This window comes from Syngnathus typhle, linkage group LG5 (genome assembly GCF_033458585.1).
Source record: "Syngnathus typhle isolate RoL2023-S1 ecotype Sweden linkage group LG5, RoL_Styp_1.0, whole genome shotgun sequence".
Taxonomy (NCBI): domain Eukaryota; kingdom Metazoa; phylum Chordata; class Actinopteri; order Syngnathiformes; family Syngnathidae; genus Syngnathus; species Syngnathus typhle.
In genome coordinates, this window is record NC_083742.1 from 15,064,746 (window position 1) to 15,086,906 (window position 22,161).

The window sequence follows — 22,161 nt, forward strand, 5'->3', positions numbered from 1 at the left end:
ATTAACAAACTTCGCCTGCCCTTCTATTCCTTTTTTTGTCAAAATGTCATTTGTGCGGTAATATTAGCTTTAAAACACTGCATTAATGAATTGTTTGTTTTGCTGATTACGGGATTGATTGGAAGGGGCGCAGCAGTAGGTAGGACAGCGCATCCCGACTAAATGAGCTACAAAAGGCTTGCGGGTGCTCGGGAAGGTCGCTGCTGGCAAGTGAGGCCTGACATGTAGGTTATCCTGGACAATGCACTCATTGTGGACGCAAACCGATGCTCCTCTGTGTCAGAGAGGTCATTAGAAAAACAAGTGAATCAGAAAAACTGCTGGAGTGTTTCAGGAAAAAGAATGCCGAGTCAGAGAGGTCAGGGCCATCATGGCTGATGTTTTCAGTCAGCCTGCCTTGTCACTTCCTTCAGGTCTATGCGTTGAAACTATAGGATGTTCAATTCATTTAACACTAAAGTCACGAATAGTTTTTTTTTACATCTATTTATTCCTTCCGAGTAATTTATCATGACATAGAAGACCGAAAGTAGATGTTTTAGGTGTCATCATCAATTAGGAGACTGTTGAGCCTCTCCTTGTGGCTGAGGGGCCTGCAGCACGTTATGAATGTTCTGAAAGAGAACAAAGAAAACGCTTGAGAAAATGTAATATAAGAGTTGAAATTCATAATAGCAATGTTTTATTTGGATCAGAGTCCATCTGAAAGGTTCGTGCCTCGTTAAATGTAAAAAAAAAAAAAAGTTAACAAATGTGACGAACAAAGTCTTGAACACCCACTGTGGTCTTCAATTGCTCTGAGTTGCAGAAGCCAGATTATTTTATAAAATTGTCCTGTGCTCTAATATGTGTTAAGAGTGAAATTTCCTCAATAATTGTGTCAAAATATTAAACGTGTGTGACAAAAAAATGGACAACTCCCAAAAACAGAACGGGTGTTTGCAAGTGTGGCAAAGGAAAGTATCAGACAAATAAAAAGAAGACATGCGTCTTGACTTACGACAAAGAGGTGGTGATTAGTGACCTCTATCAGATTACGAAAGGACGGATGCTCGAAGAGGACCGAGAAGGGAATGGCATCTTCTGGAGAGTAGCCCAGCTCTACGAACATCTGCATCAGATGCTACATGGTAGCAAAGTTCTGTTAGTTTGATTAAATGTTACATAACTAAAGGGACCATGTCACTTATTTCAATCTAACTCTTCCGTATAAAACAGCGCTTGGTTATACTTTGAACTTCTGCAATATTGGGCAGACGGGTCTCATCATACCTCAACATTCTCCTCCTGGCTCAAGCAACCTGAAGCAGGGTTAATGCCACCTTTCATCTTTCCTACTTCGGGCCCCACGACAGAAAGGAGAGCTGGGATGGACACCGTCTGGCTCATACTTGCTGCACACTCCTCTTCCTCCTTGGGGTTTTCTTCTGGCTGTGAGCAGGAGGAAACTGTGCTCTCCCATAAGTTTGAATCAGTCTGCGTACGTGACAAGTGTGCGTTAGTAAATCAGAGGCCTCCACGATGCGCCGCTTTTTCCCTGCACACCAATGAACTCACTGTGTCAAAAGCGCTCGAGGTGGGGTAGTGGAGATGATGTCCCGTCATTACGCTCAACGCTTTGATGAAGCCCTGCCTGGGATCGTGATCGGAGGCGAAGCACAGCAGCATGGTCATGTAGTCCAGTTGAGGCGGCGTGGTAGAGTGATCGGAAAACAGCTGGAAAAAAAGCTATGAAGGGAAAATGTGGACATCATTTTGAAAAGGATTGTTATAATAATAATAGTCATCGTTGTCAGACATTGCACCGTTTCGAGCATTTTACCTTGCGTAGGTGGGCTTGACGTTTATTTAGAGGCTGAAAGGAGTCCTCGGGGACCGACTGCTCACTCTCACTGGAAAACCACAACTTCGTCTTGTGTTAGGAAAGAAATAGATCAATAACTTGGTGCGCCAAAAGAAATGATTTGAAATTCATTTTAATTCACTTCATTTTCAGCCCAAAAATAATTCGTATTTTTATTACACATTTTTGTTCATCAGTGGAGTGACAGGCAGAATAATTAAATACTCTCCCAGTAGATGGCAGAAGGTCTACCTAACTCATTGCTAGCATTATGCTCAAAGAACGGGCCAAGATCTCACATTTGTGAGTCATTATTTGAATATTTACTAGTGCCTTGGGATGCGAGTTTAATGCAATATGTGGCTGCACTATTTGGGTTCAAACATCCGCTTGCTAAAAATGTTAAACGCCACCTTGCAGATGTTAGCATTACGCTAGGGGACTTTGAGACAAAATGATCAGGAGGAGTGACAATAAACATCTTGAAAAATTGTTTACCATCTACCAAACTACTCCTTGTTTAAAAAGGTGCTTTGGCAAAATAAGTGGAACAGACAGAAAGTCGACTCGGGCAGATTTGACAAGGTCACGGAAGAGAAATTAAGGGTCTTCAATGTTGTTGAAGAGACTAACCTGATTATATTGCTCCTCACTTATGTAGCCCGTGTCACCGGTGTCTGCTGCCTTGAACTGCTTGCGCACAAGCAGCAGTTGTGTTAAAGAGGGAAAAGGCCAAGGGATGGCGGCACTGACAAGGAATCGCCGCCAGTCTATGTGTTTGTATCCATCGGAGAGCAGAGAAATAATCTCCTTCAACTGCGCACAAGAGCGAACGAGTGATGTGATGACACACATGACCGTGTTTCACGCAATCAGAGTCCACTCATCAATTGATATGAACTGACTGGACATGACATATTTTGTTTACCAATTTAAGATCATCTGAAGCTAATGCTGTTGAAGATTTGAGCATACCTGTGTTTCACTGATGTTCTCCCAAGGTTCGGGCAGAGAGTTATAAGGGAGGATGTCCTTGATCAGATGGAAGAACTCAGAACTGGACATGACACCTGAAAATGGAGAGAGCAATGATTAAAAAAAGGAATATTAGGAGAAAGATGGAGAGCTGGACAGACACCAACAATGCTCGATTGTCTTATCTGTTTAACTCTTTTTTCTCAGACAGGGGTTCTTATAGGTGACCTGTTGGAGCTTCGTTGCAAAGACAGTGGTACAATGATTCCAGTTGAAGAACGGTCAGCGTTGAAGATGTTGCAATCTCCGAGGCAGGGGGACTCAGTTGGAAAAGGGGACTTGAAATCAATCGGGAGTCTCCATTCAAATAGAAATCAATACTTTCCTAAAAGCATGAAAATATGAAACGTATTAAAAAGCCATTAATTCCCAAAAAGTAATTTTATATATACATTTTATGTAAAGATGCACCCCCTCCCCTCCGGAAAGAAAAGGTGGTACTTACCAGCACCAACTCATTCTGAAGCTTAGCACCAGTCTCTATGAAGTGGCGCACCACCTCCGCAAGTTGGTCAATACTACAAAAAAAACCCCTTCATTGATCATCCCAGAAATCACAAGGAACATAAACTGTGCAGGCAGCAGCATAGAAAGAAGAGACACCGACCTCTTCATTTGGGCAACGTAATGTGCTTCCAAGCTGTCTCGCATGTCGCTAAAGATCTGTTCTGCTGTGCTTTGCAGAGAGTTCAGCAGTACCAGCCCGTGGCCTTTCACCAGATTAATCCGAACATTTGATGCATTCTCTGGGAACCACACACACACACGCATGCACAAACACACCCACAACATGTTTGCAGAATGGTACTTTAACGTGTGCTCAATTGGATGTGACCATGCAGTACCTTCATGGTTCAAAGCAGCCGCGTATTCTTGGATTATCTTCTGTTTGCCATTTTTAACGCCTCCAGGGCTCTTCTCCACAGTTTCCACAGCTGGTGGTGGACTGGGAGCAGGAGGGGGAGGAGATGTAGAACCTAAATACAAAATGTATGCACAATATGCGTTATCAAATCATTTAGAAAACCTGTTTTGAGCCATCATGCTAATCAAATTCACTGCCTTTCTGTTTTTTATCTTTGTCTTTCTTTTTGGTCGCATTCTCCTTCTCTTTCTCCTTTTCCTTCTCTTTTTCCTTTTCCTTCTCCTGGGATCTTTCCTTCTCTTGGATTTTCTCAATGTCTTGTGCTTTCAGATCCACCAGCTGAGGTTCTGTTGCCACCTTCACATGAACACATGTCCGTTTAAAACATGCCTTCCACATATATAACTTTTGTCAGTGTTATGTCAAGCGGCATTACCAGTTTACTTAAAACTGTGAGGGCATCGTCATGTTTGGCGATCAAGATCTCACGAAGTACCTGGACGCAAACAAGACAACTATGACCTTAATTAAAAGAAAAAAATGCGCATAATCATCACAAATATTTATTTCTATGTTTTGGATTACATTGTATAACATTTTAAAAATAAAAACAATGTTTTATTTTATCAAGACTGTGCATATTGTTTCAGTAATCTACTAAACTCTTAAGGGAGGGGGTTTAGTTAAAAAAAAAAAATGGACGGGAGATTGGCATTATAGGGCAATACCGTTGCAGGTCCTACATCTTCGATGTCAAGGAGGGGGATGGAGTCCAGGTGTTCCTGTTGACCCGCACTCAGATAGTAGTCCCGCAAAATATTGTGTGTGCTCTGAAAACGGCTCATTTCCACCTTTGTAAAATGTGTTTGAGCATTTTGAAAAACACAATGACAGGTGATGAGTTCATTACTCGCGACGGGAATTGATAAGAATTTAGCAATCCTTCCAAATCTGTAGTCATTAGTTGTGTTACCTGTATGAGTCTTAAATGATGGTTGACCAGGATCATGGTGTGTTCCTCCAACCATTTCTCGCAAATGAGCACAGCCCGTTGTGTCTCATCGTCCTCCTTGTGCGTGTCGATAATGTCCCACAAATGCTCGCACAGGTTCTACCCACCGATAGCGACACCACAATTTACACCCTGAAGCCACTCCCATGCTGTCATTTTTTTTTTTTTTTTACTTACTTCCAGACGGTGAATTAATTCTGCTTTGGTCTCCTCGTTTTTCCTCAGGTCGTCAGGTATGCTGTTGTAAACTTTCTGCCACTGAGATACTAATTCCTGCTTCAGGTCAGGTCGCTCCAGGAATTGCTTGAACTCCTCTCTGGAGATGTGCCGCATGGTTCGGAACGAATGGAATTCAATGGGCCAAAACACTTCAAATGTAATTTACCTGATGTCATACAAGCGTTGGTCAATAGCAGTGCGCTCGAAGCGGAGCTCTTGCATCACGGCCTTGACACTGCTCACATAAGAATCACAAACTGCTTCCCACTGTTGGCACAGAAACTCGGCTTTGCTCTACAGAGACATGTAGAGAAGACAAGGACAAGTTTACGTGGAAGAAAGGCAATTCTATGCTAAGGTCTTCTGATATGTTTCCTACTGAGGAGAGTGGCTCATCTACGTAGACCCAGCCGGAAGAACCCGGGCAGGGTGAGGCAGGAGTGGGAGAGGGTTCTTCTCGCAAGTCCTCGTCGGCCGTAGAGTCGGTGGATGTCCTGTTGGCTTGATCTGCAGATTGGGCAGAAAGCTCCATTCAACTTTGATGACTTCTACGAAAGTTGCCACTCAACTCCGCTCAAATTTAACTCCTTTCAAGCTTGTTTTCCGGCATTACAAAGATGACGATTGTACCTGCTGGGGGGGCTGAATTGGATCGGTCCTCGGTAAGGCTCAATTGGGATTCGTCTTCCTTTGTGACGGCTGTCGTTTGGACGGAACTCGCAGCAGAAGGGGGAGACAGTGCAGGTACCGGGGTCTCTAACTCAACCTCCTGAAAATATTGCCAAGGATCTGGAGCAGCAGATTCCAAAAATATAATCAAAGTCAACATGAGGAAGATACGTTCCTGTTCAAACAAAATGATTATTACCCGTGCATTCGCTTGATGTTACCTTGCTGTCTTTGCAATATAGCCTTCTGTAGGATACTACTCATGATCGTGCAAAGCTCCTCCTTTGGTACATCTGCATTCACACGCATCAAAATACTTTTCCTCCCAGCGTTCGCAAACCATTTCTCAAGTTTGATCCAGTTATCCTGAAAGGACGTGATCCTAAAAAGGGAGAATGGATGTTAGACAGGAGTTGCAAGGAGACAGCCAATCATGGCAGCTCATCCAATCATATTACCTATGTGGAATCTGTGCAATAAACAATCGGTTGTTAACCTGTGGCGAGCCTTTTGCACCCGGAGTATGTTTGCCTCCATCTTTACATATAAGAGAGTGCACATCATTTAAGGTTAAATAAAGCGCACAAAAACTGCTGCATGACAAGTCGAAAATAATAACAAGCCTTCACTTGAATGATAATTCCAAACGTACCGGTGTAACTGACTGCGCGCTTGGCGACACACTGATCAGGAATGTCCAGCAGTACAGCCAAGTCCAGCGCAGGCGGCAGGGGCAGGGGCAGCGAAGGATTCGGATCGATGGCGAGGTCTATCTTTCGTTCCATTATTTCGTAGCCCTTGTCGAGAGAGCCGATGGCCGTCTCGAGTAGATGGGCCTGATCTACGTTGACTGGAAAGCCATCCAAGATCCAGCCCGACTCAAACGGAACCTGGCTGCTCACACGATGGCAAATATTCGTGTGTATACTCATTCTTTACGAGAATATTCTCTCGCCGAGTACAATGCGGTAATACCTGACAGCTTCCACTACAATGTCCACCAAGAGCTCATCAGGAATGACGTTGCCTTTGCTCAGCTTCTCTGCGGCAGCTCTTCCCAGTAATGCTCGGATTGACAACTGGGATAAAGCAAGAGAGCGCTTGGGATGGCTATCTATAGACACACTTGCATCTTGTTAGCGTTTTCATCAGTCGCTTCTCTTACATTTAAGCGTGAGATTTCCTCTTTTTGTAGATCTAAAAAAAATAAATAAAATGAAAGACGCCAATAACGATGACATTTTCGCTGTTGTATTTTACAGAATATGGGTATAATGGGGGTATAAATGTATGAACAAGTAACCCACCGGTATTCAGAATTGCAACTAGTTCGTTCTCCTTTTCTTCATTATCTTCTCTGCCCTGTACATGTGTTTTAAAATGGTTACTGGTGAGCTCCTAGTTTCCAGTATGCTGTGAGAGGTGATGGTTGACTCACCCTCTCTCTACTTTGGTGAGCATTCAGTGCCTCCTGTACTAGACTGTCCACTGATAGGACACATATTTTGAGATCTATATGGAGAAGACAACAGGGTTATTAAAAAAAAACAAAAAAAAAAACATGTCATAAGCACAGTTTGATTAAGTGACGTTATGTACCTTGAGCAATGCTCTTCAGACAGGTGGTTTTGCCAGAGCAGAACTTGCCCAGCACACACGCCTTGAGCTTGTAGCCAGTAATTGCTGACGGGCTCGTTAACGGGATCAAGCTCCTCATTTTCAAGAAGATATGTCTGAGAATCGTGTTGAGACTCGGCACAACTGGTGAGCTGGCCTCGCCGGCCTCCTCTGTCCACGCCCATTCTCCAACCATGTTCTGACACACAGTAAATCAAGTCGGGGAAAAAAAACAACAACAACTACTAAGGTGCTCAACTCGTGGGAGCAAAAACATGAGTTTTTATTCTAAATGACTCACAACATACTCCTCGTAATCCTGACTGTTGAGTAGCTCCTGTTTCTGGAGCTCTACAGGGTCGGGCGATGTGGGCCGCTGCTGCTGCTCGTAAAGAGGGAGACCGTTTAACAGCAATTCTTTCCATTCACGCATCAGCTTTGCTGGAATCAAACTGCAAAAGACACACACAGACTGAACTCGAACACAATCCAAAAATATAGACGCAAAACACACGAGAGTGTTGTTTTGTGCGGAATACAATTACAAGTGTCATGCTAGCAATCTGCTGAAAGCCCAAAAAGAGGACATGCGGTAAGCTTGTGATTGACACATTTAGATTCCTTTATTATTTTGATGCTAAATGTAATCTTGAGCAGTGCTACATAAAGTTATTAACATTGCGACGATTATTAAAGCCTGGGCCACATTTGAACATTTGACTCACTTTGCGGTGAGCAGGCGATATTCTCCAACTTTGGTGGCCAAGTCTATAATTTGCTCCAAAATCTCCTTGCAGTTCTCAAAATGCTTCATGGACCTGTTGCGAGCAAACTCGGCGGCCATCTTCTTACAGAATTCTAGCTCCTGTTGGATCTCTTCTGCACGGTCCAGCTGAGCTTGACGGGTCAAAGCCTGAATCCCAAAGATACCATGAATCCAAATTGACAGCTACGACAAGTGTTCATCCTGTCGACGCTCACCGCTTCCCTTTCGAGAGCTTCTCGGAATTCCTTCTCTCGCTGTTGCTGGAACTGCTGTTCTATCAGCAGGCGGTTCTGCCGGAAGGCATCCTTCTGCTTGCGCATTTGGAGTAGCTGCACGGCTAAGCGCTTCTCTTGCTGAGTCTGGCCTGTCAGACATCTTATCAGTTGCTCTTCTCGCCATCTTTCCTACACGGGGGAAGGCCACATTGTCATTAAGTGTGCTGGCTTTAAAGCCAACCCGAATTGACAGATGAGAAATGATTCAGTCTGTTGTGACCCACCTCTTGAGCCAAATGGGCTTTGAGCTGCTCGACCAGACATCTGATTCGTCTCTTTTCTCTCTGCTCAGAAGCAGCAACATTCTCCTGCAACCTCTGGCGGATCTCCTGAATATATGTGCTGCTGGACTGGAGCGTCAGTTCATTTTCTCCGGCACTGCCTTGAGTCCTACCTCCGAGTGGACCATCTAGACCACTAGTGAAAGCAAAGAAATTAAAAAAAATAATAAATAATAAATCAATAAATAAAAACAGCCAACAATACCATATTTATTTATTCATCTATTCATTTACTTTTAAATCTCATTTTATCTTTGTCTAATTTTTAAACAATTTGGGGGATAATAGATTATGTTTCTATGAATAATATTTAGATTTGTTGTTTAAACTTTTATTATAGGCACTTTTAAACATTTCTAGGGGGAGAATCAATTATTCACATACAACTTGTTCTCTTTACACACCACATTAAACAAAGAAGCATTTTTGTTACTATACAAGAATAATTTACAGTCTGGAAGTAGAAGAATAAACCTGACAACAAACTAAACATGTTTCTCTCACCCAGATGCAGAAGTCAAGCCTGAGGTGGTCAGCTTCTTTCTGTTTATCTCAAACTCTGCAATTTCGGCCTTGACTATCTACTTGGACAAAAATATAGAGACACAAGCGATTCTTTTTTTATATCATTCACAGACTTGTGACTTTGAGCTGGGCAAGTTAGTATTTTTAGGACTGAGCAGGATACCGAGTCATCTCGAGATTTCGCAGGGTTAAGGTTCAAGTCAGATTGACATCAAGGCTCAAGCTGGCTTGCGTGTAAGTGTGACCTCTGCTTGCTGATCTTTGCGCTGCTGATGTTTCTGCCGCCTCATGTTGACCAGTGAAGAGTAGGGAGGCGGTTTTGGAACCTGTGCATCAGCGGACTGATTTTGGCTTGACACGACATCACTGTATTTTGGACGAGAAAACTGCAAAACATACAGAATCATATCTGTGTGTCATATGAGATTTTTATGATTTGATTGTAAAGCCAATAAAGCGGTGAAGTGTGGGTGGGAGAGGTGCTTTTTTTCCCCCTGTACTGGGTTAAAGTTGATATGCGTGCCGATAAAGGACACTGGGAAATGATGATGAGCACCTTCTTCATGTTTGTGCCTCTTTTCTCATCCTGATCTTTGAGTTGACTCTTCTTCTGGGCTAACTTGTCGAAGTGAGGTTGTCTCTTCTCGAAGTCTTGATTGATTTTCTGTAACTTCAACTCCCCATCATTTTTCTTCACCACAGGATGTTACATGAAATAAATGCATGAAGACACTTGGTAGAGGTTTCCATTTAACAGCATGCCATACGAATGAACCACATCACACTTACATCGGAGTATTTTTGGAGACCCATTTTATGCAGGGCATCAGGTTGCATGATTTCGAATTTCCTCATTTTCTGCTTTTCTAGTGAGACGTAGAGTTGATAAAGAAGATGCGTGGCAGCACCAGGCTTCTCCTTCATCAGTCCTTGGGCCGCGGCCTGGTCAAAAGAGATGCCCAGTCGCTGGAGGGTTGGCTCGAGGCGTGTAAAATTGTTCATTTTGGATGTGGAAGTGCTGTGGGCATATTTTTTCAGATTAAAACTAAGATGAATTCAAACAAAAGCAAGGATTTGTTGTAAAAGGAAGAGAAACTAATAGACTTACTCTTTTTTCATAAAGATGCTGACATCATTAATGATTTGATATTTCTGTAAAACTTCTCCAATGAGGTAACCATTGGAGAACTCTTTGGCGAAGTTATTTCGTTCTGAAAGGATGAACATGTTTAAACATTCACACAGTCAAAATTTGAAAGTGTGACACGAGTCAAACGCAAAACTCAAAAACACAGCACAATTATCGATAAATTACTGTTTTCAAATCTGATACAACAGATACACATTCATTATACCAAAATAATACTACCTCGTACAGTGAATTTGGAATGTGTGAACTATTTATGGATTTATAAATTGAGATGAAGTCAATAAAACACTTATCAGAATACAGGTACATTTAAAAAAAAGGAATATCATGGAACACTTTATACAAGGAGCGCAACTCAAAAACTGAATAATTAATAAATACATAAATAAATGAACTCACTCAAACCTTTTGGGGGGCCCTCTAGTGGCCAAGGTGCCCCAAGTTACTGAATGAATTCATTAATTGAATAATCCTTCAACAGTCAGGATGTATCATTTTGGTTCAACACTCAATAACCAACAGTCACTATTAGCATAAATGAGTTAGCATTAGGTAACTGTCAATACATTTCAGTCATACATACCGATAACCTTTGACAGTCGAAGGTCCTCGTTGAGCCATTTGCACAATATGTCTGACATATTTTTCTTGAGAACATTTGCCTCTCTTTAATTTAACAAGGTAGGTTTCCTACCACTACCTTTTCTAACGTCCTACAGGGCGTCGTTTGGAACTCTAACCACCGATGAAACTGGACAATCTTTGGTCAGGACATTTACGTCATCGGGTGTCGGTAGACGGCACGTAAACAGACGCACCGGAGTGGTGTTGTCATGGTAACTAGCAAAGTGTACTTCCAGTCGGTCACCTTTTTGTCAAATCCATCACGTCGTGCAGCGCTCGATTAACTACATCTTCGAATGTAAAATCTAGTTCAAACACAACTTGCATGCAAAAGAAATTTTAAAAGCCTTTGAATAGATAAAAACACAAATTCCAGCATTTGTTTCCATGGATACGCGACAACAGATTTGAGCGTGCAGATGAAGGCTCTCATGGGAAGGGGCGCAGTTTTTGAAGCCATCTACTCTAGTTTTCTTCCAAACAAATTTCAATAAGCACGAGGGAATAACAGACATGTAGCCAGAAAAATATCATTATCATTTTAATTGATTTTACATGAGTAACAGTACAGCTTGGTGTTAACATTTAGTATTTTGTGTGTGGGGGGGTTCTACATTTTCATATTCTATCCACCTGACTCTTCCTCCTAATCATCTTCAGGAATTACAAACACAAGAATACTCTCTGAAAGATCATCAAATTTAAAGCATTTATAGATAGCACATTTAGTCATAAAGTCATGCACAGTATTAGTCAATGTTAGTTTTTCAAGCCACAGGAGCTTAAACCGTGTAAGGTATCGTGATTTTAAAGTGTTTGCTCACACAGCATGCATTCGGAATTCAGAAGGAGCTGCAGCAACCTTGATATCATCTACACAAGCGCGTTTTTTTTTTTTTTTTTGCTTTACTCTGGATCACATCAGCGTGTAAACATGTGACAATACTGTGAAAGCAGACTAAGCTATCATTGGAAGACTATCACAATATATTGAACTATTAATGACAAGCATCTGTTGGTTAAGTCTGTTCTATTTCCTATCTAACAGAGCCAAAATGTACATGTACACCCACATATTGTTGCGTATAAAACCTTATCTGTGGACACAAATAAACAAAAATCACGTGACATACGTTACCTCGTTAGAAACGTTAGCTTTCAAAGAGGAAAACAATGTGCAGCTATGTCTAGATCCTCAAAACTATACGCTCTGTTCCATATGATCTCATACCGGCTCGGACAGTCATTTGACCATCCGCTGTAGCTTTTGGATTGAATCCAGTCAATCAGTATTTCTTGAAAAACAAGATCAGCATTGCTAAATGAAGACATTTTCCTCAGTAGTCAAGAAAGGACCGCCTGTGAAGTAGACCAACACAGTCTTCCAGTTCCACCCACGTTAGTGTATTTTTGCTACCGTTCCTGTCACAGTAGTTTTACTTAAAGCTTGTCGACTGTAGGCACTGAGAAGGTTGACTTGGAAATTAACATAATTTCTCTAGTATATATTTATGCAAATGAATATCAGCGGATAATTGGAGCATGACACAAATTGTGGAACGGTATTCCTATCATGAGAAATATGGAGAAGACTAAAATCTCCAAAGTGAAGTCAAACAATATGCAATTGCCAGCATCATCCGTCTCAAACATTGTCCATCTGTTGTCATTTCTAATAATGCATAATTTGATTGAGTAGCTTGCAAGGCAGTCTGTGAAAGGTGACATGGTGCAAATGACCGGAAGCATTACGATGCATTCAACTCGAACACTATGATTGACTTCCAAAGTTCATTCTCAATATTTTCGTGGAAATTTGATGACTAGCAGGTAATATACTGTACTACATGTAATAAAAAATAAACTGGCCAGTAAAATATTGACATACAAACTAGATGAAACAAAAAGACAAATGTAAACAATTAGGAACACACCCCCAAAAAAAATCAAAGCATTTGTTCAGTACATGGCATTGAAAACGTTCTAGCTTATATCATCAGTGTCACCATCCAGACAATTCCAGAGCGTAAAAAAAAACTTTCTGATTGTGTGAAAAATAACGACTCATTAAAAGTGCATAGGACATCATCTCATGAAAGAACTCAAAAGACAACTCCTTTTGCAGTGTTTCAACAAACACTTATGGAAATGTTTGGTTTGATAATTAGTACTTTCAAACTCTAGTGATTTGAAACTCACATCACAATGCGTAAAACAAAAGAAGTGAAACAAAAATTCAAAAGCTGCTACACTGAAACAGTGCCTAATGCCCACAGTCATGAACAGAGCCAAGAGATGAACCACATTTCCTCAAATAGCGGCTTCAAGCCTACTCCAACTTTTTTTTTTCCCACCTTCACAATGACAGATACAATTATGCGTCATGTTAGCTAGACAATAAGCGTTGCATCGATGCCCCGCCCACTCGAATGAGGAAATAGTGGCTCCCACTTGAGTTCAGTCCCGTATTATCGACCTGCTGTCAAACTGCTACATCAAATGAAGATATTTTGTTTAGCCTGATGGTTGAAGCTTTTTGCAGTTTGCACACAATGTCACCGATAATACTTGTGAATGTAAAAAGGGGGGGGGGGGGGAGGCTAACCCATTGGCTGAGCAACTTCTAAAGAGAGGATATCATGGTTTAGCAGATGACAGCAAGTTGGTGAACCAGCCGGCCGCGGAAGCGGAGAGCGGGCGTTTCTCTTCGCCGCGCTCCTCTGACTCGCCGTCAGGGAGGAGGAACTGAGTGGAGGCAACGGAAGTGGGCGAGCCCAAGCAGGGCGCCAGACGTTCCTGCTCTTCGGCCTCCCCGGGCGAGTTCAAATCCCAAGAGCTTTGGGGTTTGTAGCCTCCGGAGCAGGCGGCTTGGGAAGACTGCGGAGGAATCGGGAGCGAGTTGTGACTTGCAGGTTGCCTCTGAGGGCGGTAACCATCTCCGCTCGCAGCCATTCCAAACTCGGCGGAATCCCGTTGATCCGTGTGGAAGCCCAGAGATGAGGCTGAAGTCTGGATTCCCGTGTAAGTCACATCCGTTTGCCCGGAGTCCATCGAAGACGACGAAGAGTCCGAAGAGTCCGGGGAGCGTGGCCTTACAGGGCGCTCGTCAATCATTTGGTTGTAGTAGCGTAATGACGCTGGCTCATCTGTGTCTACCGACGCGTCTCCGATTCGATCCGCTTCCTCCTCATCCTCTTCGGGAATGACGACCAGCACTCCTTTGAGGGAGTCCAATTCGGGCTTTTCTACAACATGGACCAGATTGTGGGGAGATGGCCTCACATCCAGCGGACCCTAACGGATTCAGTCAAAGATCAAAAAATGTAAAACAGGGGGGAAAAAAAAATACATAGCTTACAAACTCAAATTGATTTTATCTATGCTAGCTAGCAAGTAGGACGCATACCTGTGTCCTGCCCCAGTCGTCGTTCAATTTCGGCTGCGGTATGTCTGGACAGAAGGCCGTCTTTACCCTGATGAAAACAAAACGGATAAGCAACAGCCAATACGTCACTTTTAACTCAATGGCAATATTCAGGTAAAGAACTCAAACAAAACGTGTTTCAGCAAGAAAAGGAACCGCTCCGACTCACCATTTTCGTTTCCTATAGCAAAAGAAGGAGGCGATGGACAATAATAATGCTAGAGTTCCCAGCGATATCAGCATATTCAGGATGAGCCAATCATCTTGAAGGAGGAGAACCAAAGGTGATTTTAGTGTGCAAGAATATTTACAGGGAGTAACAACATTTGGAGGATGCACATACCCAACTGATCCACTCTGATGGAGATGGTGGCGCCTGTGTCCTCGCCTGCTGAAGTGAAGGCTTTGACTGTGAATTTATAGGTGCCTTTGGAGAGACCCTTCACTGTGTACTTCCTGCTTTCTTCCCCTGATAGATTGGCTGCAAGGATGGACGGGGTGGGGTACACGTTAGACAGAAAGAGCACAAGAAGACATTGCGGTAATGTCGCTGCATTCAAACACACACTGCGAGACTGTCGGAGGAGGCCAATATGTACCGAGTAGCACGAGCTGGGAGTCATTGTTGAGGTAAATATTGTAGCCCAAGATGTAACCTCTCCTGTGGGCCTCAGGCATGGCTTCCCACGTCAAGAAAACATTTGAGTCCTCCTGACGGATGGACAGGTGGGGGACGCTTCTGGATGGAGCTTAGGTGGGGGAAACAATTACAGTTGTTACAAATGTAAAGACATTTAGAAAAATTCCAAAGGTCAGTCCCACTTACCCAGTTCCTGCATGTAGCCCTGCCAGTACTGAAGCAGCTCCGAAGAGCAGCTAAACAGGGAGATGTTGTACTTCACACCTGGCCGGAAGTTGGCTGACAGAGACATTGGTTTCAAGGACAAATCCCAAAATGTAGCAAGGATTTTCTTAATGAAACTTGTCAAACCATTTCGCTTGAAATACCTGATTCGATGGAAGCATTAGTGCTTCCCATTGCCAGCTTGACCCACTCCAGGTAGCAGTCCTGCTGGCAGAGGGCGTCATGCCACTCGATGACATAACCGCAGCTTGAGTTGCTGTCGTCTTGCCAGACCAGGCGGAAACCGCCGTCCATATAAGCCACCCTGGACTCAATATGACTCTTATCTGGGAAGAAAAAGGAAATAACATTGTGGCTATGTGATATATATATGTAACCTACTAGCTACGATATACGTACCTGCGACACGTAGAGGTATGATTACACTTGCGGGTGGCGAGTAGCCAGCAGCGTTCTTGGCGGTGACGGTTGCCACGACTTGGTTGTCATTGGTGAAGGCGGTGATTCGGGTGACATTGATTGGCAGCATAAAAGTGTCCGGGGGAAGCGTTTCAGTGTGCTGCAGGTTCTCTTTGGGGCTCCAGAACGTCACTTCGTAAGATGCGATCGGACCGTGGCTTTCTCGGGCCGTCAGGGGCTAAAGGAGGCAAGGGTGAGCAAGAGGAAAAGTTTGTTTTTCTATTTCCGATGATTATAGTATACAAACCAGGTAACCCTCTGCAAGACTAGTTAACCCGTACATAGACAGCTGTTAAAGTAATTATTAAATCACCTTCCATATGATCTGACCGGAGTTGTCATTGTTGATATGCATCCACACATCAGGCTGATCTGGAACTGTGATGAAATTTGAAATAATGGTTAGTTCACAGTTTGAAGAATGAAAATTGTTGCGGTATAATCAAATAGCAAAATGCTAATACAATCAAATGACCATTCACTTTATTTATAAACAAGATGGGTATTCTTACCATCTATATTGGTTTTGAAAGAAAGAGGTTGGCTCCAGTTTCCCCACTTCCAGAAATTCTGCTGGGCCCCACAGCGTACTTTAACACTGTACTTTTCATTTGGATAAAGCTCCGACAGCCGCAGCGTTGTCAAACCGACACTCGTGTATGTGCGCTGGACATGCACATTTTAAACAAATGTCATAAAAAAAAAAGAAAAAAACAACAACCGTCAACTATGACTAGACATAATGGTACTGTAACATCAGCAAAGGGAAGAAACTGACCTTTGTTTTGTTCTCGTGAAAGTTGAGCTCTACCTGGCAGACAAGCGGCAGGGAATTATAAGCGTCATAGCCCCAGTTCCACCGTAAGGTGGCATTCCAAGCATAGACGACAGCGCTCAGATTCGCAGGTGCCACTGGGCGCACTGGGATGAAAAAATGGGAGTGATAAAAAAAAAAATTAAAAAAAATTAAGAGACATTGACATTTTATCTTTGAAATTTTGACAGTTCTAAATATTCATGTGATCTGCAACGCAGCGGGGGCGGAGTCACTCACCTCTGTGTCGGATTTCGGCAGAATCCGAGATGCTGTCCCGGCCGAGAGCATTCGCAGCTTCCAGCGTCCAGTTACCCTCCCAGTGCTCCGCACTACAAGTCATCAGATTTTCTCCCAAGCCGGCCTTCTGACATTTCCTACAAAAATAAGATGAACCAGATTAGACAGTGAACTGACCTTTGGTTGAGACAAAATAAGTTCTATTCTGGAGGTCAACTCCACTGTCCTCTTTCTTTGCTGGATGAGCGGTGCTTTAAAATTTGACGTGTGCAACGGTACGCACAAAGTACCTCTTGTTCAGCGAGTAGACGGTTCTCCGTTTGCCGTACAGTCGGGTGTCCCGCGCTTCTTTCCACTGGCACACGGCAGATGTCAAATCTCGAGTCTCGCAATGAAAATCACTGAGCAGTGGAGGATCTGGGGAAATAATCGTAAAGTAGTGTGTCTTGTCACAATGTGTCAAAATCCTGAGCTTGTCATAAAGTTAAATAAGATTTAAAAGGGCCAAAAACTAAACTCAGTTTCTACATATGCTGTGAAGGTTGCATCACGTAACCCCAAATTTAATGATAAACTCACATCCAACAAAGACCGCGGTTCCTGACAGTTTGGTCTTTTCAAGGGCATCCGTGCAGACGACGTTGGTCCCCGTCCTGTTGGATGGAGCCTGGTGAGTTACGGTGATGCTGTAACTCCGCCGACTCAACCGTGTGGCATTCATGGCCGTTTTGCCATACTGCACGGAGCCAAAGACGCCCCCTTCGGCCACGATGCAGCAGAACGTGGTGCTGCCCCCCGTACGCACAATTCTTTCCTCAGGGTACATCTGATAGTTGGCAATGGTGGGCAGATCGTTGCCTGAAGACGGAGAAATAATCGGAGGGCGAGGATTATTTGAGGCCGGAGAGATGTCGAGACATATTTGGTGTGTTTCAGTACAGAGGAGGCGTGATATCAAAGCGGTTTGACCTTGAAGGATCTGCGTGCTGCTCCATTCACTCGTCACCGCCCCCCTTCGGGAGCGGATTCGGACAGACAATGAGGTACATTCCAGAGGTTCTGCTGAGGTCCAATTCCACTCGTACCGACCGGTTGTTTGGTTGAAAGTCGCTTGCACTTGGTTCTAAACATTAACAATTATTAACATGAACATTATTGACTCAAACTGCCTACGACGAATACATTCGTCGATGGCAGGGCATTTCTAGACAACTTCCCACTCAAAATTCAGAGGTGTCAATTTAACCTAAAATACAAGTTTTTGGAAAGGAGCGTATACGTTTGCAAGATATCACTGTATAACACCTCGACGCCATTTTAGAAATGAGACAGGCGACTTAATTCAAAATAAGAATGAAGAAAAATGTGAAGATCCCTCACATAGAAGACTGTTTCATTGAGTTCCGTCCTGAGGATCATGACATCAAACAACGTGGCGCTACCTCCCAGCCAGGAAATGGATATTTGCTGCGTACGCATGTCGGGCGTCACTTTTACCTGCTGGGGTACGGTTGCGTCTGACGGGAAACAGAAAGCAAAACACTTTACAAAAGCCCAATGTGTGTTTTGTGTCCAGAGTTGATATTTAATAGGATTGTTGAAAGAAATGTGGAAGGTTTTTACCATTTTGCGCATGAGTGTGTACCACTGAGAGGAGACAACAGATGAGCCAGACAGGCCACCGTCTGGTTTGTAACTGAGGCATGGCGGGTGACTCTTTGTAGTCCGCTCCACTATGGCACCACCATGCTGTTGGCAGAGCACCCTGTGGGAGAAAACAAATACAGACGTTTGAGCCAGTGAAGTCATTTATATACACTGTATAGTTTATTTTGAATGAGCTGGAAGTTGGAGAAATGACCGCCCCTTCTTCCCGGCACGTCAACTTTTTTTTTTCCATCTTGTCCTAACTGGAAGAGCCATCACTCAACCTCAGAAGCACAAGTAGCAACCAAGGCACAGTGCAAAAATACAAATTTCCCTATCCAAAATTATGTGTGTGTGTATAGTATACATATAGATGTGTTTTTTTTTTTTTTTTTTTACTTCACTCGAGTAGTGGCGTATCTGAAAAATCACTTGTGACTCAATTTTTGCCTCGCAACGCAAAGAAAAAATATATTACTGTAAATCAAGTTGCTCAACAAGGTCACCAGTTGCTTAAAAATGCACCCAAAACAGACAGGAATAAACACGGAGCTGCTGGAAAAAGGGAGTACAAACAAGTCAGCATTACGGATGACAAGAAGCATTCGTGAAGACGACCTGAACTTGACGAACCTACGTGTTTATGTAAGCGATTCTCGGATTTGTTGCGTTCAACTGTCACATCAGACAAGCTTGGACATGTACCCAAAGAACGATAAAAACAACATGCGGGTACTACTTAATCCATTATTGCAACACAATCCATGCCTGCACTTGGACTTCAAATAATGAGTTTGTGATTTATTACATTTGAAATGCTTCAAGCAGCACCTTCAGAGAAAACTCGAAGCCACAGCTCCACATCAATGCAGCTGTCTGAACTTAGTGTCAACACACACGTGAAAAGATCTCAAAGCAGAATCCGCCTTACAGCCTCCGTCCGCCACATCCTACGAACTCAAAGTCGAGTGATTGGAAGCTGGACAGATTCCGGGAAATGCACCCAAGAAACTGATAGCTAGACTCCCGCGTACAAATCAATACTTGTTTTGAGGGGAAGCAGCAATGAACGCGACCACAGATGAGGCAAACAACAAGAACGTGGCCGGCACTTAAAAACCCAGCCGGGAGCTTTATTTGTATGCTGGTGGTGTTCTAGTTTTAGACTAGAGTTTTTTCCTCATCTCACCACCTCGGTCTTTGTCTTTTGTCCACGGACATTTAGAGCTACGGGAAAATATGTCGAAACGCTGTGTGAAATGGAGGACTGTGGACATTTCTCAGAACCCAAACTGGTTTAAAGGCCTTTTTGTCCTGTCTTTTACCATGAAAATCTGGACAACAGTAAAACCTTGTGACCACCTCAATGAGTTTCCAGCCTTTTCATTCCAGTCCCTGAATTTCCACTCACTTAGCCATGTGTATTTATTTGGTTATTAGGAAATGTTCAAAAGTTGACTGTTATAATAGTACCTTCTTCTGTAAGGCCTTTTAAAAACTAGAAGGTGCATTTGCATCCCATTAGCTGACCATCTAACTGCTTATGATGAAAATGCACGGAAGTTTAAAAAGAAAACATCTTCAACAGTTTCCCGAGCCCTATTTTTGGCGCTGCAGTCGCATCCTGTGTGGAAAAGGTTCACCCGGAGTTAAGCAAGCAACACATTATAGGTAAGCAAAATGCTGAATGGTGAAAAGAGGTCGATCTACTTCAGTAGTTCCAATGTTTTTGTAAATCACACCTCAGAGGTGCAGCACAATCCATGAAACTCCAATATATGGGCGCAAAAAAAACCTGACAAGAAAATCTTTTGTATGGCTACGTGTTGCGACTATGAAACATGATCCACAACTTCGATTGTGACCTTAGGACTAGAGAACGACCGGATGCTTTAGGAACAAAATAAGTGAACAGATGCGTGGGCGTGTGTGTGTGTGAAAATGCCAGTGCTCTGACATCACTAGCGAAAGGACATTCAGTCCAGTGTGTGAAGTTGTTAGACTCAATCAGTCCTTCCTTCCTTGCTTCCTTCCTTCCTGTTCACTGTAGTTCTTTATGCATTTTACCCTACAACATGTATGATCAATTACGGTTTTTCGTTCATTGGCTTTTAAACTGTGTTCCTTTACGAAGGCTTATCGAGCGTTCTCCTCATCATAAACCTCTCATGTCATCTGATATGAACATAGCGACAAGTGAGTGGGGAGAAGAAAACCACGAGCCAGTGTAACAGGAGCTCCCGTCTGTAATGGTCATTAACTTCTCCAAGTTTCCATTACTGCAATATAGCACACTGCAGCGCAGTATAAGACAACCTCACTGATTCGGTGCAAACAGCGCGTACATACGTATTAGCATCACATATGTATATCTCATGAAGTGCTGGTGGGTGCATTAAGGTATGTTGATGTGATTAATATTTAAAGATTCAGAACTGCTCAACATCAGCAGGTGGAAAAACAAACAGACATAAAAAAAATGGATGTTCTCATTAAATAAGCCCAATGATAATAATCAAGCCTGAATGTTGTCATCATAGTACCTGAGGGGCAAACTCAGCTCTGGTTCGCTGATGTATACTTTACGTCATTGTTCTCTTATCCCTCCATCCTCAAATGGTCATGCAACACCTCTATCTGTCCCTTTTCTCAGTCACTCCATCTCAACCCAACTTGCTCAGCCTGCCCTACCACCACCACCACCACCACCTTGCCTCTGCCAAGTGCTTGCTCATAAGGGGAACAATCAGTTTCTGTATATATGAATTGTATGAGAAAAGTGTCTGGGAAGTTTCTATAGTAAATTGGTGCTACATGAATAAAATTGAAAATTGAATTTAATATCATTAATTAAAAACAGAAACTTTTTTTTCATATTTCAACGTTCATAGGACAATTAGCAACATTTATTTTTATACTTTTTTAACATGACAGAAAAGCATCGTTTTAAAGGTTAGCATTAGCATTAGCCAGTGGTCAGCAGCAGAGTCAGTCTGTCGTGACGTCCGACATGACATTTGAGTTTCATCAATTTTCTGCGTTGACATTGTAAATACTAAATATATCAAGGTTGTTAAATCGATTCAAATGTTGTCCTTGTCCAGAAACAACACACACGTATAGGAAAGCCAACAATGTTTGGGAAAAAACACACACATAAACAGCAGGCCATCAACACACGTACATCCAATGATACTTCGATTAACGATTGTTTTGAGCTCACCAGTCACACGAAAATTACCTTCTACGTGGCGACAAATCCTTTTTGATGCGGTCACTCGGATAATCCAACGAGTAGCGCGGGATTTCTATGGTTCTGATGTGTTACAGTTGTGGGCCCGTTCTGTCTGGTATACAATCCCAATGGATGGGAACAGCGTGGGTTGGGATTACTGGGACCAAGTGTTTTTGATTGGCGCTCAAACGGACCAATAGGATTCGACAAAGACAACCTGGACCGCAAGAAGGGCGTTGTCGCGGTGCGTTCTAATACAACTGGAAAAGGGAGATATTACCTGGAAACGACACAACTGTCTTAACCAGATACAGCAGAGGCTCAAGTTTTGAGTCCAGGCGTGGTGAAAAAATTCTAAGGACCTCGACCTATTCTAAGGAATCATCCAGGGCGTTGTAAATTAAATACATTTGTAAATTGTAAATTACGAGTAACCCCGTGGGGACAAGTAGTTCAGAAAATGAATAGATGGATGCTGCTGCTCCCTTCAGGGTAGTTGATTTTGTGCGATACGAGGCGGCTGGCTAACAACATACTTACATTTCTCTAAATGTTGCCCTTGGAAGAAGAAATTTGGACCCCCGGACTAAAGCGAC

The 22,161-nt window shown here is 43.0% G+C and overlaps 3 protein-coding genes across 4 annotated transcripts; all 3 read right to left on the reverse strand.

Moving 5' to 3' along the window:
* Window positions 1–93: 93 nt before the first annotated feature.
* Window positions 94–3,892, reverse strand: LOC133154029 (sperm flagellar protein 2-like; the record flags this gene model as incomplete). The annotated part of the gene is made up of 11 exons (XM_061278413.1): window positions 94–614; window positions 1,001–1,123; window positions 1,273–1,476; window positions 1,558–1,728; window positions 1,823–1,912; window positions 2,477–2,659; window positions 2,819–2,913; window positions 3,047–3,203; window positions 3,324–3,396; window positions 3,486–3,624; window positions 3,724–3,892. Coding segments are annotated over 11 exons (1,467 nt in total), but the record flags the coding sequence as incomplete, so codon positions are not given.
* LOC133154184 (sperm flagellar protein 2-like) lies at window positions 3,861–11,035 on the reverse strand. The gene is made up of 26 exons (XM_061278683.1): window positions 10,841–11,035; window positions 10,216–10,318; window positions 9,897–10,125; window positions 9,664–9,798; window positions 9,353–9,493; window positions 9,087–9,163; window positions 8,526–8,718; window positions 8,242–8,430; window positions 7,986–8,173; window positions 7,562–7,712; window positions 7,243–7,459; window positions 7,082–7,155; window positions 6,951–7,005; window positions 6,809–6,840; window positions 6,619–6,722; window positions 6,296–6,537; window positions 6,102–6,180; window positions 5,865–6,025; window positions 5,605–5,763; window positions 5,354–5,481; window positions 5,141–5,268; window positions 4,933–5,071; window positions 4,717–4,854; window positions 4,472–4,594; window positions 4,180–4,239; window positions 3,861–4,100 (listed from the first exon to the last, which is right to left on the reverse strand). Exons 1-26 carry the CDS (start codon window positions 10,896–10,898, stop codon window positions 3,924–3,926), a joined length of 3,480 nt encoding a protein of 1,159 aa, XP_061134667.1. The 5' UTR covers window positions 10,899–11,035; the 3' UTR covers window positions 3,861–3,923.
* Window positions 11,036–11,767: 732 nt separating this feature from the next.
* lifra (LIF receptor subunit alpha a) lies at window positions 11,768–21,731 on the reverse strand. 2 transcript variants are annotated; one of them, XM_061277587.1, is made up of 18 exons: window positions 21,572–21,731; window positions 18,307–18,448; window positions 18,064–18,200; window positions 17,653–17,806; window positions 17,263–17,541; window positions 16,974–17,100; window positions 16,684–16,820; window positions 16,408–16,550; window positions 16,142–16,295; window positions 15,943–16,007; window positions 15,570–15,807; window positions 15,314–15,496; window positions 15,132–15,224; window positions 14,905–15,054; window positions 14,649–14,786; window positions 14,475–14,568; window positions 14,288–14,354; window positions 11,768–14,175 (listed from the first exon to the last, which is right to left on the reverse strand). In XM_061277587.1, the coding sequence occupies exons 2-18, from the start codon at window positions 18,386–18,388 to the stop codon at window positions 13,519–13,521; spliced, it is 2,898 nt and encodes a 965-aa protein (XP_061133571.1). In that variant the 5' UTR covers window positions 18,389–18,448; window positions 21,572–21,731; the 3' UTR covers window positions 11,768–13,518. The 2 variants fall into 2 exon arrangements, with proteins under 2 accessions (XP_061133571.1, XP_061133572.1); XM_061277588.1 differs by having other exon boundaries at window positions 21,554–21,715.
* Window positions 21,732–22,161: the final 430 nt, after the last annotated feature.